Raw genomic sequence first — 18,288 nt, 5'->3', positions numbered from 1 at the left:
CCACCCAAAACATAGCAGCCAAGCTTATTTTTGGAAAAATGCATTTCGAAAGCGCCAAACCCCTCAAACTGCACTGGCTCCCAAAAAACATATTGCATTCAAAATCTGTACCATAGTCCATAAAATTATATATGGCGAAGCCCCAGGATACATGACAGACCTCATAGACCTGCCAACCAGAAACGCTACAAGATCAGCACGATCATACCTAAATCTCCACTACCCAAGCACCAAAGCACTGAAATACAAATCAACTTACGCATCCAGCTTTTCATATCTAAGTGCACAACTATGGAACACACTGCCAAAAGCAGTAAAAACTATGCTCGACCACCTATATTTCCGAAAACGACTAAAAAAACCTGTTCAGAAAGGCATATCCCACCGAACCAACAAACAAAACCTGGACACCTGCAACACAACGAAACCAAAGACTGAAATGGATATCTTCAACTTTTCTTCTTCCTTCTCTAAGTTCCCCCAATGTATTTACTGTAAATGAACATTAATCTACCACAATATCACATTGTATTTGTTCATACCGGAACTGGCAAATGCTATAACGGTATTACGTAAGCCACATTGAGCCTGCAAATAGGTGGGAAAATGTGGGATACAAATTTAACAAATATTAAATAAATGAAGGCCAAGTGCATGCAAATGGCAAGGAAGTGTGATCTAGGTGTGCTTTTGGATGGGACAGAGGTGTGTGGCAAGTTCATAGATGTTTTATTCCCCCCCCCCCCCCTTTCAACAGAGAACCAAATGCCTATGTGCTAAAGGATCGATATCAGGGAGTTAACACCTGCTACCAAACAGGTTTAGGATTTGGGAAATAGCTGCTATTGAACAGCATTCCACTGGAGGAATTGGGAGGGGTTCTCTCTTAATCCCTCAGTGTTTTTACACCTCCCAAATGCCAAGATGGTTTTGGAAACCTGTCACTGTGACAGCCACAGGATAATACCCAGTTATGTTTATTTTGTTTACAGAAGCTTGCTATACCACATGTGCCAGGACTGGCTTCAAAGTGTTTTACATAAAATAAGTGAGCTGCCAGGAAAAGAGAGGAACAGAGTTTGAGATGAGCAGCCCAAGATTTTGCTCAGTATTGGTGCTCAAGCACCCACAGAGCTGGCTCCTATGCTTCCATCTGATTTTAAAGATAATTCTATATTAAAACTACCCTTACATGTTTAGTAGAGCTAGATCAGAATTTTGAACTTTCCTAGCAAACAACTACTCTAAGCCCACTATGGTATAACTTTTGCTTTAAAGTTGAATGAGTTAGTGGTAAAATAACACATCTTAAGGGTATCCTTTGTTGATGATTTCCTCTCGAGGTGGCTTTGAAATACTCACTCCCCCAATCACATTATTTTAAGTGGTTGCAACTTATTCACTGCCTCAGACACAACAAATATTTTCCCTTTAATGACACAGTTCTTCCAGCACTCTTCTTTAACAGAACAGTTACTGCCTATGGAACATGTTGCCTTGGTGATATTTGGCAAGCAAACACAGCGAAGGAGACTCTAAGAGTTCACATCAAAAGTTTATTTCACAAAAAATACTGGACTCGACACGAATCGTGTTTCAGCCACAGAGGCCTGCTTCAGAAGTACCTGTAATTTGTAAATATTATAATTCCTGAGAATATTAGAGCATCCATGAGCATTGTACATGTGCTAACTGTGTAGCATGGGAATACCCACTCTCCATTCCTGACATACCTCCTCAAAAGATTTCAAAAAATAAATTTTTGAGCTTTAGCACACGCAAATGGCAGCATTAACTTAGAAGGCCATTTTTGCTGCATTAGGCATTCATTAGCGCCTAACACAGCTTAATAAAAGGGTCCCTTTATGAGCATACACCCTGTGTACACAAGTTTCTCTGCCGTAAGTAAAGGCTTTCCTGGGGTTGAAGATAGAGCAAGATTTTAACTCCTAACCCTTGTTCACTTGTTCAGAACCCTTATTTTATCATCCTCACTTTAATATTCCCTTATCTCTGTTTGTCCTGTTTGTCTGTCCTAATTAGATTGTAAGCTCTGTCGAGCAGGGACTGTCTCTTCATGTTCAAGTGTACAGCGCTGCGTACGTCTAGTAGCGCTATAGAAATTAGTAGTAGTTGTACTTATTCTTGTATTTTACAAAATGTGCACATCAGTTCAACAAATAAATTGGGAAATTTGTGTATGCTTCAGATCAGGTGTGCTTGTGCTTCTAATGAACATTTTAAAGGTTTAAGTATGCACATATTGTAATACCATATAGATATATCCCTTCTTTGTTTAAGGAGATACAAAAACATTCACTGTACTCAATAATACTTTAAAAGCAAGAATTGTTTGTTGTGTTTGTGTGTATTTCAGACACGCTATCAGGAAATGCCGGAGCCAAAGTTTATGTATGGGAGTCACTACTCCTCTCCAGGCTATGTTCTGTTCTATCTTGTCAGAGTTGGTAAGATTCTTTTCTTCAACAAATTGAGTACTGCATAACACACCACTATTACTCATCATGATACAGAATTATACAAAAAAAAAATAATTAGCCACAAACGGTTAGATTCTATATATGGCGCCTGAACATTCCACGTGGAAAAGAATACACCTAGGCATATGCTGTAAAGTATGCCTACATTTTATAGAATAGGCTTAAATTTCTGCGCAGTATAAAAAAATAACGCTGAGCGCCTCTCCACACGACCAAATGTAGTTGCGACCATTTACACCATGTTTTACTTGACATAAATCCTGATGCCTAAATTAGGCACAGAGCTGGTGTATAGTATAACAACGCGCATAGATTTTAGAAATGCCCCACCATGGCCATGCTCCCTTTTCAACTATGCGACTTAGAATTTAGGTGCACCACATTACAGAATACAATTAGTGCTGATAATTGCTTGTTAACATCCATTTAACAGCGCTGATTAGCTAGTTAGCCAGTTAAATTTCACGCATTGTTATAGAGTATGCTTCAAGTTCTGCATGGAAATTTAAGGCGCCATATAAGAATCCCGGGGAAAAGGGGTAATTTTCTGTAGATTGTCTAAAGTTAGGCGCCAGGATAATGTGCACTAAATTCTAATTATGTAACAGCAGTTGTTCACATAACTGCCATTATAGGATACTAGCATTAGTCCTCATTTACATGCCTAACTTTAGATGCGAGTCTTGAGCTAGTGTAAATTCTAATATTCTATAACCAATATGTGAGTGGGGCAAAATATATTTTGAATTGCTGGAGGGAAAATAAAACTAAAAAGACACGGATCTAAAGATCCTAAGTAAAGCTTGTGAATCATTAATCACTGCACACAAGTGTCGGCAAAAATATAGATAACTTAGGGCTCTGTTTACTAAGCAGCGTTATAGATGCGTTAATGTTTTTAACGTGCTTTAACCATGTACATGCCTACCATATCCCTATAGGCATCTACATGGTTAGCGCGCACGCTAAGTGTAGGCGCGCTAAAAAACAAATACGCCTCTGGTCCCAGATCCCTTGTACAGTGATTGATGAATTTACTTAGGATCTTTAGATCTATGCTGGTCTCTTTAGTTGTCTGAGCACACTGAAATGTTATTCAGAAGTTATGTTTTGAGTATTTAAAAAAGGATTTTTGTTGTTGGCTTGTTCACCAGTATTCTGTAACCAGCACATGCAACTGCCTGACATACCCCCGACCTGCCCATGCCCCTCCCAGTTCCACACCCTGCTTGAAGTTCTGCTCCCTGGAATTTGAGCACACAACTTATAGAATACTGACTAAGGGTAGTTATGTGCATAACTGTTAATTGGATCCAAGTGTAGCCTTTTACTCGTTAACACCAATTATCTGCTCATTATTAAGTTATGTGCATAACTGTCCAAACTTGTGCGTGCAAATTTGCTTGCTAGTCACAAATTTCCATATGCACCTTTATTTATTTATTGCATTTGTATCCCACATTTTCCCACCTCTTTGCAGGCTCAATGTGGCTTACAATACATCATGAATGGTGGTAATACAATAGAAAATAGACATTTAGTGTTACAGAAGGGTCTTGGGTAACATGATAATGATAAAGCATGATAGTAATATAGCAAGTAGGTATTGTAGAGCAATTCTTAATTTAAGTGGAGGAAAGGTGTTTGTTAATATTTGTTGATCTTTGTGGTATGCTTTATTAAAGAGATGGGTTTTCAGTAATTTGCGGAAGTTGGTTAGTTCGTAGATCATTTTTAGGTTGCGCAGCAGTGCGTTCCATAACTTTGTACTTAAGTAGGTAAAGTTTGACGCTTACATTAATTTGTATTTTAGACCTTTGCAGTTGGGGAAGTGCAGGTTAAGGAATTTCTAGAATTAGAAGGGAAAGGTATAGTCCCACTAAGAATACACTGGAGTAACTCAGCTGACCAGTGCGAAACTCATCAGCGGTAGCTAGTACACACACTTAAAAACCACACCAAAGTGCAAGCTCCTACCTCTCATTGTTTTGCATATAGTATGAGGTCAGTCTGACAGATGGATGGACGCGATCTCCCCAGAAGGCATTCTTGCTTTTCTTTACTCAGGAGCACTTGAAACCCGTAGTGGAAGATAAAAATAGCATAAGAACAGGGCAATTATAATATAGACTAACAAATTGCCTCGGCCAATTTTATTTAAGAGGCATTCCAAGTGGTGTGTGTTGCCTTGGTGAGAAAAACAACATGGGTAGATTGCATTTTCAGCTCTGCTTGTTATTTTCAGTGAGCAAATTACCTGCATAAAAAGCATGTTCAAATGTTTACAGGTATTTCGTACTTGTGACAGACTTCAAAGCAAAAATATGTGTACATCCATTTTAGAAACTGGTGCAGTGTCTGTAGGCAAAAAGTCTTGACTAAATTTATCTGAATGCAGAGTTTGAAAATTAAAGTTCACATAAGATGACATTTATTTGTTGAGCCTTGTATAAGGTATTAGAAGTTTGGAGAAGAAAACTCCATAAAAAGTTATTAGCCAGGTAGACTTGAGAAAGCCATTGCATATCCCTAGAAATAGATATAGATTTTCTGGATTTGCTGGGTACTTGCAACCATTGACCACAGTCAGAGACAGGATGCTGTCCTCCTTTGGAAATGGAAGATGAGTCCAGGGCCAGGATGCTCGAGGTCCTAGACTACCAGTCTCTTCCTAGGGAGGCTGTGACTGCCCCTCTCCATGAGATACTCCAGGAAGTCCTCATTAAGAACTGGGAGTCCCCTCTGTCATACCCAGTCATGCCCAAGAAGATCGATTCTCAGTATCGGATCCACAGTGCACCTGCTTTTGATAAGCCTCCGTGGCCTCACAATTCTATGGTAGTGGAATCCGCTCTGAAAAGAGCTAGGAGTTCCAGGGGCTATGCCTCGGCACCCCAGGTAGAGAAGCTAGCACCCTGGATTCTTTTGGGAGGAACATGCACCAGGCTTCAGTGATCATCTCCCGAATACAATCGTACCAGTTCTTTATGAGCATCCACTTGAGAAACTCGGTGCACAAGCTTTTGTAACTGGCTGAGATGCTCACTTTTGAGCAGGCCAAGTCACTTTGCCAGTTTATCAAGCAGCAGAAGGCATGTCGAAAGTTCTTGGCCAGGGGCACTTACAACACTTTTGATGTTGCATCCAGGATCTCAGCTCAGAGTATAGCAATGTGCAGACTCTCATGGCTGCATGTTTCTGACTTGGAACATTCTGTTCAGCAAAGGTTGGTGGATGCACCATGCTGGGGGGGGGGGGGGGGGGGGATTTCCTGTTTGGAGAGAAGGTTGAGAAGGTTGTTGACCAAATCAAAAAAACATACTGATACCATCTCTTCTCTCTCCCGTCAGGTGCCTTCTGCATCTACCTCTTCAGCTTGGAGGACTTTTGGCAAACCATGGAGGAGTACCTATACTATCAGAGGTGTAGGTACAACCCCTTGGCTCGCCAGCCTGTTCAGGCTCAGCCTCTGCACTCTCGTTCACATCAACAGTGTGTGCCAAAAGCCCCTGCTGCTCCCCAGGCAAAGCAAGGGACGAGCTTTTGACTGGCTCCAGCAGAGCATAGCCGCAGTAAAAGTGTCTGTCCCGGATGACTAGCCAGTCAGAGGGAGGCTGAAGTTTTTCCACGAAAGGTGGCCTCTTACAACCTCTGATGGGTTCTTCAAATAGTTCATCAGGGATACGCACTCAGTTGGTATCAAAAACCTCCAAACTGCACACCAAGAACTTTCATTCATCTTAGCACAGGCAGGTACTTGCAGAGGAACTCTCTGCCCTTCTGAAGGCCCATATGGTTGAGCCTATTCCACCAGGGGAGGAAGGATGGGGATTCTATTCCAGGTACTTGTGCAAAAGAAAACAGGGGGAATGCGTCCCATCCTTAACTTAAGGACCCTGAACAAATTCCTAGGCAGATTTGGGAGTCCATGTATTCCCATATCTTGACAATTGGCTGGTGAACAGCACCTCTTCGGTTGGAGCTCAGGAGTTTGTGAATGACTATTCGGGTGCTCGAGCTACTAGGATTCGTTTTAAACTACCCCAAGTCCCATATTCACACCATGTCCAGTGATTAGAATTCATAGGAACCTTGCTCAGTACACAGAAGGTTCGAGCTTACTTTCCAGAAATGACAGCGGACACTTGTTGCACTCTCTTCCAAAATTCGAGACTCTCAGCAGGTCACAGTTTGGTAGATTTTGAGATTGTTGGGCCACGTGGCTTCCACAGTGTATGTTATACCCATGACACGTCTTCACATGAGATGAGTTCATTGGACCCTTGCTTCTCAGTGATATTAAGCCGCGGGGAGCCTGAAAGATGTCATTCAAGTGTTCCCAGAGCTTGTACCGCTCCCTTCAGTAGTTGATCATTTGATCCAGTTTGACTCTGGGATTTCTGTTCCAAATTGCTGAGCTACAAAAAGTGCTGACAAGGGATGCATCTCTCCTGGGATGGGGGGCTCATGTAGATGGACTTCACACCCAAGGTGTTTGGTCCACCTAGGAAATGAATCTTCAGATCAGTCTCCTGGAGCTCCAAGTGATCTGGAACACTCTAAAGGCTTTCAGAGATTGGCTGTCTCATTAAATTGTCATTCAAACAGACAATCAGGTTGCAATATATTACACTAACAAGCAGGGGGGGCACCAGATCACGCCCTCTGTGTCAGGAGGCCATATGGATGTGGCATTGGTGCCGCTTATATAATACACTTAGTTGCCACTGTTTTCCATATGGATTTTTTAGGCGTGTATTATAGAAGTGGCGCCTAGATTTAGGCGCAGTATATAGAATATGCGTAGTTGATATCCCAGCGCCTAAAACTACGTGCCTCCATTTACACCAATGAAAACGTGATGTAAATCCAAGCGCATAAATTTTTGCGCACTGGGGCATATGCTATAACTATACACATAAATTATAGAATGCCTACAAAATGCCCATAGCCACACCCCATGTTGCCTGTGCATGTTAGAAGTTAGGTGCACTGCATTACAGAATGCACTTAGTGAGTTATGTGCGTAAATTGTAATTATTGCCAATTAGTGCGTATTGCATTTTAATTGCTGTTTTTTAAAATTAGGATTTGTTTCTTCCTTTTTGAAGGAATTCACTCAAGGCGGTGTACAGTAAGAATAGATTAAACATGAGCAATAGGCAATTACAGCAGTAAAAATATTCAAATAACAATACAAAGTATAGCATAATATACTACTTACAATGTCAACACAATACGTAATAGAACATTTTAATTGATAGTGAAGGGTAAAGCAAAGATGGAACATATAGATAGGTAAGAGAGTAAGAAGAGTTAGAAAGTAAGGTGACTAATTTAAAGTAAGTTGCACATGAGGTCAGAGAGATGGTTAAATATTATCTCAGCTTGGGTAGGAGTGGATAAATGTGTCCTGCTGCAATATGTGCAGCCCGTTTCACTCGTGTGTGTGTGTGAGTGAGACTAACAAGTTAGTTACTTCTTCAATTAAAGGCCTGGTTAAAGAGCCACGCTTTCATCTGCTTCCTGAAGTAGAGATAGTCTTGTGTTAGGCGGAGCCTTTCAGGCAGTGCATTCCAGAGTGTGGGGGCTACTTTGGAGAAGTCACTGGCGGGAATCACATCGTGTAATTTCTTTTGGAGAGGGTGTGGTTAGTGATAGTCCTTGAGAGGAGCTTAGTGTCCTTGGCAGTGTGTAAAGGATCATCCTATTCTTCAGATACTCAGGGCCATTTCCTTTAAAGGCCTTGAAGATCAGACATAGAGCTTTAAATTTAGCCCTGTATTGTACTTGTAGCCAATGAAGTTTTTGCAAAAATGGTGTGATATGGTCACATCGCTTGCAACCTTCTATGAGTCTTGCTGGTGCAGGCCTTTTGTAGTCAAACCATAGTATAGTGCATTGCAGTAAACCAGTCTTGATTATCATGGGAGCACAACTGGGATAAGATTTCTCGATGTAAGGAGAAAGGTAGCATAGTAGAAGCATTTCTTGAAGGTTGCTTGGATTTGGGGAATCAAGGTAAGTGTTGAATCTAACTGTATTCCAAGGTTCCTGACTTGTGGTTTGAGGGGGAGTTCGTACTTTTCCAAAAGAGATTTTGATGTCTGGTATGTATCTACTTGTGTTAGGGAGCCAGACAAGCTCAGTTTTACCTAGGTTCAGGCAAAGTTTGTTGTGTTTATCAACACTGATTAGCTTGTTACACCAATTAGGTTATGCGCGTTGTTATAGAATGTGCTTGGATTTTGGCACGGATCTCTAGGCACACTATATAGAATCTGGGGGTATAAGGGGCAATTTTACAACTGGGCACCTCCATTTAGGTGCCCCAAGGCAACACAGTAGGAACCTATTCTATATAAACACCTAACACACTAGCATAACCTGGTGTGGATGTGCCTAACATGTAGGCAGGCACAGTCCTGGTGTAAATGCAAACACCTAAGTGCGGCAGGAACACAGGTAACTTACAGTATTATGTTCATAAGCAGGAGCCCCATTCATGTACCACAGATGTGTATACCTCCTTTCAGTGACAAGCTATATAGGTTTAGTGGGTTTTTGCAGAATAGCACTTAGTTGCCCTGCTGCCACTTTGGCGAGTAGATGTACACACATGCAAAGACTCCTGAATTCTAAATATGCCACTAGAGTTGCATATTATGTGCATAAGCACGTAACTTAATTGAATAACGAGTCAATCAGTGACAGTTGAGTGGTGACAACCAATTATCAGCACTAATATAGCTTAATTGGGAGTTAGGCACACATTGGATATGCGCCTATGATGTTACACTTACATCCAACGTACACCTAACTTCAATTGTGCATAATGTGTATGGGGGCATGGTTAGGGACGTTCTGGGGGCATTTCCAGGATTTGCACACACAAATCTAGAATCACACCTAAATGTAGGTGTCTGCATTTAGTTCCAGATGCCTATATTTAGGCACAGTTTTGCGCTAAGCAAAATTCCTATAAAGGACTTATACCCCTTATAGATTGCACTAAGCGGGGGGGGGGGGGGGGATTGGTGCTGATTTTGGAGGTGCCATAAATAAAATTAAGCCCAGAGCGTATAAATGCAGGTGTCTAGATTATAGAGTTGTTCTTGTAGGGGGAAGTTCTACAAAGGTCACACCAAAGGTTAGGCACCAAGATGCAGCACACTCCATTCTGTAAATGGCGCCCAAATTTGGGCATCAAAAAAATTTGAGGTACGCGCTATTCAATAAATAATTCTCAAAGTTGGGTGCCATTTATAGAATAGTCTAGCGCCAGAATCCACGCCCAATTTTGGATGTGAGCATTTACGCCAACTGAACCCTCATGTAAATCCCTGTGCCTAAATTGGCGCGGATCCCCTGAATTCTATAACAGTGCGTGCAAATCCTAGAAACACTCCTGACTATCCCATGGCCACACCCATTTTTTGGAGCTGCACGGAAACATTTACACTCATCTGTATAGAATAGTGACTATAAGGATATGCATGTAAATTCCATTTATTGTTAATGCCAAAAATGATCACATCGCCCAATTAGTGTTAATTAGCTCATTAAGCAATTGCACACACAATTTGGATGTGCGCCCAAATTTTGAGCACAATATATTCGAATTGGGGGGGGGGGGGGATAAGTGCTAATTCTATAATGGTGTCTGGGCACCTACATTCCGTTAGAGAATACTATGCTTAAATTGCTATGTACACACCCAATATTTAGGCATGCCAACTGACACCATTTCAATAGCAGGTGTAAAAGCTCATACGTAAATGTGGCATCTTTGCATATCATTTACAGTAATCTGTTAGTTACAGGCGTAAATGTGGGATTTGTCTGTGTCCTATCTTGGCACCCCCCTCCCTCGTGCATGCCTCCCTTGCATTTACACGCTAAGTAAATTGTGCCTTGAGGTTATAGAATATTTAGCTCCCAACTAGCACTTACGCAAGCAACTTTAATCATCTTGCACATAAGCACTAGTATTCCATAACTTATACACTCAATTGGCACCTAACTTTAGGCACTCTTATAGGATGTTGGGGATTAAGGCAATTCGAGAACAGGGCACCAATATCGGAGCGTATGCAGTAAAGGAAAGTAGGTGTTTAGGTCATATATACATGTATAAGTTAGGTACAACCACTTATAGCAGCCATAGATCTGGTATAAATGCAGGAGATATGTGCATAGATTTTTGTATTCCACAATTTATGCACATATGTATGAGTCCCACTCACACTGTCCAGGCTCCACCCAGTAATGCACATTATCAGGCTTATTTTCGAAAGAGAAGGGCGCCCATCTTTCGACACAAATCACAAGATGGGCGTCCTCACAGGGTCGCCCAAATCAGCATAATCGAAAGCCGATTTTGGGCGTCCTCAACTGCTTTCCGTCGTGGGGACGACCAAAGTTCACGGGGGCATGTCGGAGGCGTAGCAAAGGCAGGACTGGGGCATGCCTAACACATGGGCGTTCTTGACCAATAATGGAAAAAAGAAGGGTGTCCCTGACAAACACTTGGATGACTTTACCTGGTCCTTTTTTTTTTTTTTTTTTTTTTTCTTACGACCAAGCCACAAAAATGTGCCCTAAATGACCAGATGACCTCCCCTTACTCCCCCAGTGGTCACTACCCCTCCCACCCTCAAAAACAATTTAAAAAAAATATTTTTCCAGCCTCTATGCCAGCCTCAAATATCATACTCAGCTCTATGTCAGCAGTATGCAGGTCCCTGGAACAGTTTTAGTGGGTGCAGTGCACTTCAGGCAGCGGACCCAGGCCCATCCCCCCCTACCTGTTACACTTGTGCTGGTAAATGTGAGCCCTTTAAAACCCACCAGAAACCTACTGTACCCACATGTAAGTGACCCCCTTCACCCCTTAGGGCTATGGTAGTGGTGTACAGTTGAGGGTAGTGGGGGGTTTTTTTTTGGGGGGGGGGGGTTGGGGGGCTCAGCATACAAGGTAAGGGAGCTATGCACCTGGAAGCAATTTCTGAAGTCCACTTCAGTGCCCACTAGGGTGCCCAGTTGGTGTCTTGGCATGTCAGGGGGACCAGTGCACTACGAATGCTGGCTCCTTCCACGACCAAAGGGCTTGCATTTGGTCGTTTCTGAGATGGGCGTCCTCTGTTTCCATTATCGCCAAAAATCAGGGACGACCATCTCTAAGGTCGACTTAAATTTCGCAATTTGGGCATCCCCGACCGTATTGTCGAAAAGATAGATGCCCATCCTGTTTCGATAATACGGGTTTCCCCGCCCCTTTGCCGGGACGTCCTCTGGAAAACTTGGGCACCCCTTTCGATTATGCCCCTCCTATGTAAGACGTGTATATTTACTGAATAGTGCTCAGTCAGAAGTTTGGCAATATTCTAAACCTTTATGCAAGTACTCTATGTGTAAATGTTCAATTACCCCATAAGCCCGTATTGTGATATACTTGAGTTTTGTAAAGGTATTAAAAAAAAAACTGAAAATGTTTTTTTGTAAGTACACAATATTTATTGTTCTTGGGTAGTCTTTCTTGATGATGAGAGGTATTTTTACTTGGTCACTAATGAAGGGGAAAAGTAGGATGTACAGTTTTTATGACCCAAATCTGTCCCTAAATGACCTAGGAAATGTTGCAGTTCACCAGTTTAATTACTTCAATTGAGCTTTTGTTCATGGTACACAGCTATTTATAAGACTTGAACTAGGCCTTGGAAACTTTTTCCTCTTTAGTCTGTCACATCATTTATTAATAGTATCCTAAGGAAGAAGTAAACTTCACAAGGGATAGATGTCTTTCATGTGTTCCTCTTTGTTCTTATCTCCTTAGCACCTGAGTACATGCTCTGTATTCAAAATGGCAAGTTTGACCATGCTGATAGAATGTTTAACAGGTTTGTTTTATATTCTTCTCATACTCGTACAGCTTTTTAAATGTTTAAAAAATATATATAGATATATATATATACTTCTGAACATGTTTTTTCTTAATTTGCTATGAGTGGGCTAGCTGCCAATATTGCAGACAGGCACTTAACCAGACAGTACCACTGAATATTGGCTCTGACTGCCACAGAACTGTCTGGTCATGGCAATATTCAGTCTGTTAACTGGGTAAGTAAGTGGATAAAGTTAAGACAGCACAAAGACTTTCCAAACTTTATCCACTAAGCTACCTGGGCACCAGCTGATATTCAGGCTGGTGCCCGAGGTAACTTCCAGATGGCCATGCTGACCTGGATATTCAGTGCCAACTCCCAGAGATGGCCCAGTATTTGAATATCCAGGCTTCATTCAGCTCACTGCTGTCCGAGGCTTAAAAGCCACTGACTGCTGTGGGCTGAAAATCGGCCTGTATGTCTTTTAACGCATCAATGATGAATTAACTTTAATGTTCTGAAAAGACCATTAGTTCCAAGGCACATTTGGGGTTCTATCAAATGGCAACATGTCACAGGCCCAGACATTAGACATTTATCCAGACATTCTTTCTCTTGAAAACACATGATGGAAACGTGACTTATAGAAAGAGCTGGCAATTTTTTTTTCAATGTATGAATTCTTTTTTTTTTTTTCTTTTCCTCCTGCAGGACAGTGTTCAAACACCTTTGTGTTTAACATTTGATAATAAAAGAAGTATGTGTGTAGTGGTGAAAAGTTGATGGGGGCGGGGTACAGAGATTTGAGAAGTCAGGTGTCTGTATGTGCTTAGTGCTGAAGATGCCACCTTTTAGATTTTTATTAAGGGTTTTTCTCCATTGACCAACAGAATGAAGTCAACCACACTAGTTGGTAATGTTATCCAGTGACAACTACACTAATTTTGTCTCTAGCTCAGATAGACATACTTATCTATCTGAGCATGGTTTGAAGTTCCATTCCTCTGCCATTTTCCAGCTTGTTTTTGTCCATACTTTTGCCTGGACACCAGAGGCATAGCTAGACTTTGACTTTGAGGGGGGTACATTTTGTTCTGCCTCCCTGCCACTCTCTGCCCTTCCCTCAACCCCATATACCTGGGCTGGTGGGGGTCCCCAAGCCCTGCCAGCAGAAGCCTTCCTTTGGCTATAATTGGCGCTGCGCTGCCAGCCCTGCTTTCCCGTCAGTGTGCATGCTCAGTTTTAGTGAAATTGAGCACGCATGATGCTCACACATGCTCAATTTCATTAAAACTGAGCATGCGAGTGAGGGAGGGGAAAGCAGGGCAGGCAGTGCGGCGGCGACTATCGCCATAGGAAAGCTTCTGGCAGGGCTTGGGGACCCCCGCCAGCCAAACCAACAGATTTGGGGGACCCAAAACCAAATTAGGGGGGGCCCAGGCCCCCAAGGCCCTCTGTGGTTATGCCACTGAGGAAAACAGATCTATTTTTTGGATCTTTTGGGGATTTTATTGGCCTTACTTCGTTTTTATTCCCTTGGGTCAGGCAACCCTTCTTTCTTATTCTTGCTACCCTTTCAGGACATTTTGTTTCACCACTGTGTTCAACCTGATTTCAGAACCACAGGACTTTGTTTTTTTTGCGCATTCAATTTCAGTTTATTGGTCAGAGCCCAGGTGCTAACAGCAGTCATGCCATTCGCTACAGACTGAGTTGTATCTTTGTTTGGCGCAGTCACTAGTAAGAGAAGCAGGATGTCATCTGCATAGGATAATAGTAGTTCATTAAGACCTATAGCTTACTTTCTAAAAAGACCTCAGCCATACTGGCAACTAACAGTTAACTGAATCTTATGATGGTAAATAAAATGGGGTTAGCAGTGGTTAAACACGTGTAATGTTACACACATTATCAGATTGTTGAGTGGACTGCATCACGCACAGTTGCCACATGGCAAACTTTTAATGCCAAAGTGCAATGAAGGCTCAGCAGATGAGGGTTGTGGCCTCTTTTGTTATCCACCCAGTATCAATTCTAATTGATGAAGTCTGGCCTTCAGTCCAGAAGTTTACATCACTCTTCTGTCTGGATGACCTACCTTAAGTGCCAGTGCATTAGGTGAAGCTGTTCTAGAATTTTTTTTTTCATTTAAAAGCCTACTCTCTTGTCTGTCTTTTCTCTGAACCCCATGGCTATTTCTTGAATCAACTAGGACAAACTTTAATTATGGAATTCCCCACTAGTGTGGCATATTTTATCTTGGTCATCAGGGGAGAAAGTGGTGTTGCTTAATTATAATGAAGGTTCTCATAAACAGCAAGCTAAATCACACACCCACTCTCCTTCCTGAAAAATTTATTTTATTTATTTGTTGCATTTGTACCCCACATTTTCCCACCTATTTGCAGGCTCAATGTGGCTTACATAGTACCGTCAAAGGCGTTTGCCCAGTCGATGGCTAACAAATACAAAGTTGTATAGTGATCGTATGAGGTATAAGTGGAGGGTCGGAATGGATGAAGATTGCGTGATGTCAATTGGCTCTTCAGCCTTTCATTAGACTGAACATAAGCATCGCCATCCTGAGACAGACTGAAGGTCCATCATGCCCAGCATCCCGTCTCCAGCAGTGGCCAATCCAGGTCACAAGTACCCAGAAAGATCCCAGAACAGTAAAATTTTATGCTGCTTATCTTAGAATATGTAGTGGATTTTCCCAAGTCTATCTTAATAATGGCTTATGGACTTTTCTTTTAGTAAATTATCCAAGCCTTTTTTTTTTTAACCCTGCTAAGCGAACTGCTTTTACCACATTCTTTGGCAACGAATCCCAGAGTTTAATTATTCATTGAGTGAAGAACCAGGGACAATTCTTGCACATGCTGATTTTTTTTTTTTTTTGTCTATTGGAGCTCAGGGAGAGGTCAAATGGGATTTTGAATTTGATATACTCTAGTTATTGTAAGTCACTTTGCCATTGCTCTATGAAAGGATGGGGATATTTAGAAATAATAAACCATAATACCTTTTACATATTATATGTAGGTACTTTCTCTGTCCCTAGTGGACACTGTCAAATAGCATGAACCACAAGCGTGTCTGATTTTATCTTGCTGTCTGTGGAGAACCCCCATTACAAGAAAGCAACTTCTCTTTCCATGATGTACTTCTGGGAGAAAAGCAAATATGTAACGCCGATTTTTTTAAAAGCTTCCAGAGGTGATCCGGGGTGAATAAACATGTGAATAAAGGTGAGCCAGTTGATATTGTATATCTAGATTTTCAAAAGGCATTTGACTAAGTACCTCATGAAAGACTCCAGAGGATTGTGAAAAATTACAAGAGGACCTTACAAGACTGGAAAACTGGGCATCCAAATGGCAAATGACGTTTAATGCGAGCAAGTGCAAAGTGATGCCTGTGGGAAAGAGAAACATGAACTATAGCTATATAATGCAAGGTTCCACTTTAGGAGTCACCGATCAGGAAAGGAATCTAGGCTTCATCATTGATATGTTCAAACCTTCTGCTCAGTGTACGGCGGTGGCTAAGAAAGCAAATATAATGTTAGGTATTATTAGGAAAGGAATGGAAAACAAAAATGAGGACGTTCTAATGCCTTTGTATTGCTCCATGGTGCGACTGCACATAAATATTGTCTGCAATTCTGTCACCGCATCTCAAAAAAGGTATAGTGGAATTAGAAAAGGTAGAGAGAAAGACGACAACAATGTTAGAGATGGGACGACTTCTCTATGAGGAAAGGCTAAAGCAGCTAGGGCTCTTCAGCTTGGAGAAAAGACGGCTGAAGGGAGATATGATAGATGTCTATAAAATAATGAATGGATTGGAACGGGTAAACGTGAATTGCTTGTGTACTCTTTCCAAAAATACTAGGACTAGGGGGCACACAATGGAGCTCCAAAGTAGTAAATTTAAAATTAATCAGAGAAAATATTTCTTCTCTCAATGTGTAATTAAACTCTGGAATTCATTGCCAGAGAATGTAGTAAAAGCAGTAGTTTAGCGGGGTTTAAAAAGGGTTTGGATAGCTTCCTAAAAGAGGAGTCCATAAACCATTATTAAAATGGACTTGGGGAAAATCCGCTTCTTATTTCTAGGATAATCAGCATAAAATGTATTGTACTGTTTTAGGATCTTGCCAGGTACTTGTAACCTGGATTGGCCACTGTTGGAAACAGGATGTGCTGGTCTGTCCCACTATGGCAATACTTACATACGTATGCCACATTTTGTACATTTTCCATGGTATAATTGTGAGAAAAATATGTTGAATAAAAGGAAAACGAATTGTATTGCTAATCCAGATGTAATGTTTAGTGTTGCAGAAACCTGGAAAAACTGTTTGGTTGGTGTGACGGACTTTAAGGAGGTATGCATCCTTTTATAGTAATGTTCATTGTTTACATGTTGTCTACATGCTTGAGGTCTGCATTTGTTGTGGATTACTGCTTTATTCTTGTACTTCATTCTGTCTGTAGTTGATTCCAGAATTTTATGGACATGATTATGACTTCCTGTTGAACAGTTTGAAGCTGGACCTCGGCAAGAGACAAGGAGGAAAGGTAGTTGAAGACATTGAACTTCCTCCATGGGCTACGGGTAAGTGCCACTCAGCATGCGTTCAGCACAATGGGTGTACAGGCCAACTTACTTCAGTAGTAGTGAGAGTCTGTTGAAGGGCATCTGGATGTCCTGTGCCATTCTGTTTCCCCCCTCATTAAAGAGCAGATAAGTTAGGGGTGATATTCAACATGTTTTAAGTAGGCAGGAAAAGCTTTTGCCCACTTAAACCCCGCTCAGTAGGCCATCTCTGGATATTTAGCAGCACTTAACTACACAGTGCTGCTGAATATCCCATCTGACCACCACTACGCTCTATAGTCAATGCCGTGGTGGTCCATGGGAAAAGCCAAGGAGAAACCAATAGTTATGTGGGCACCCACCATACCCTGTTTCCCTGAAAGTAAGACATCCCCCGAAAATAAGACCTAGTAGAGGTTTTCCTGAATTGGTAGATATAAGACCTCCCCCGAAAGTAAGACCTAGCAAATTTTTGTTTGAAAGCAGGGCCACCGAGAGCTGGACAATGTAGTGTGTGTGTGTGTGTGTTTCTTTCTGAGTACATACTAAACTCATTGTCCTTTCTTTTTTTTTCTTATTCCATTAGATCCTAGTGATTTTCTTAAGAAAAACCGAGAAGCTTTAGAAAGTCAGCATGTGTCCGAACACCTCCATGAGTGGATTGATCTAATATTTGGCTATAAGCAGAGGGGGCATGAAGCTATTATGGCACACAATGGTATGAAGACCATACTGCAGAGAAAATGAACTTGTAAATCTCAGAGTGGGGGTAATTTGGTGATTTGAAAGGGTTAATACCACAAGAATTAGAAATAAACACTCAATTATACCAGTAAACTGATGGAACCCACTGCAGGAAGAAAAAAGATCTCGGAAAATTTTGTGCACACATTCTTCAAAGAAACTGCTCCATCCAATCATTTATTTCTTTTTTTAAACCTCTTGCTTCCACATTATGTAAACAATATTATACTAATTAGTATAAAAGTCACCTAGTTCAAGACTAATTTTATCTGATGATCCCCGACAAGGCCCTTGTTTTCTAATTGCTTCAGAGGAGTTAGATTCTGAGAAAAGCCAATTTTAGTATTCCCAAACTAATGGCTCCGTCATTTTGATGGTAGTAAGAAATTCTCATATTTAAGCTCTACCTTATAGCCAACCTAAGAAAGATAGTGATCAAAGAAAAACACTCTGATCAGTACTGGCATTCAATTTGATTGAAAGGGAAAGCTAAGTTGTGGTTTGTTTGTTTTTGTTTTTTTCCTTTTGTAGAGTGTTTAATAAAGATGTTCACA

At 41.3% G+C, this 18,288-nt stretch overlaps 1 protein-coding gene across 1 annotated transcript in view; it reads left to right on the top strand.

Annotated features, from left to right (window-relative positions):
• The window catches only part of NSMAF (neutral sphingomyelinase activation associated factor), a 228,385-nt gene that overhangs the window by 149,787 nt on the left and 60,310 nt on the right, over nucleotides 1–18,288 (top strand). Inside the window, exons 15-19 of the mRNA XM_030214777.1 lie at nucleotides 2,378–2,468; nucleotides 12,337–12,400; nucleotides 16,727–16,778; nucleotides 16,888–17,008; nucleotides 17,577–17,708. Coding sequence (XP_030070637.1) covers nucleotides 2,378–2,468; nucleotides 12,337–12,400; nucleotides 16,727–16,778; nucleotides 16,888–17,008; nucleotides 17,577–17,708 — 460 coding nt within the window. The remainder of the gene's footprint in view (nucleotides 1–2,377; nucleotides 2,469–12,336; nucleotides 12,401–16,726; nucleotides 16,779–16,887; nucleotides 17,009–17,576; nucleotides 17,709–18,288) is intronic.

This window comes from Microcaecilia unicolor, chromosome 1, assembly GCF_901765095.1.
Source record: "Microcaecilia unicolor chromosome 1, aMicUni1.1, whole genome shotgun sequence".
NCBI classification, from domain to species: Eukaryota; Metazoa; Chordata; class Amphibia; order Gymnophiona; family Siphonopidae; genus Microcaecilia; species Microcaecilia unicolor.
This window is presented reverse-complemented; position numbering and strand designations above follow the sequence as displayed.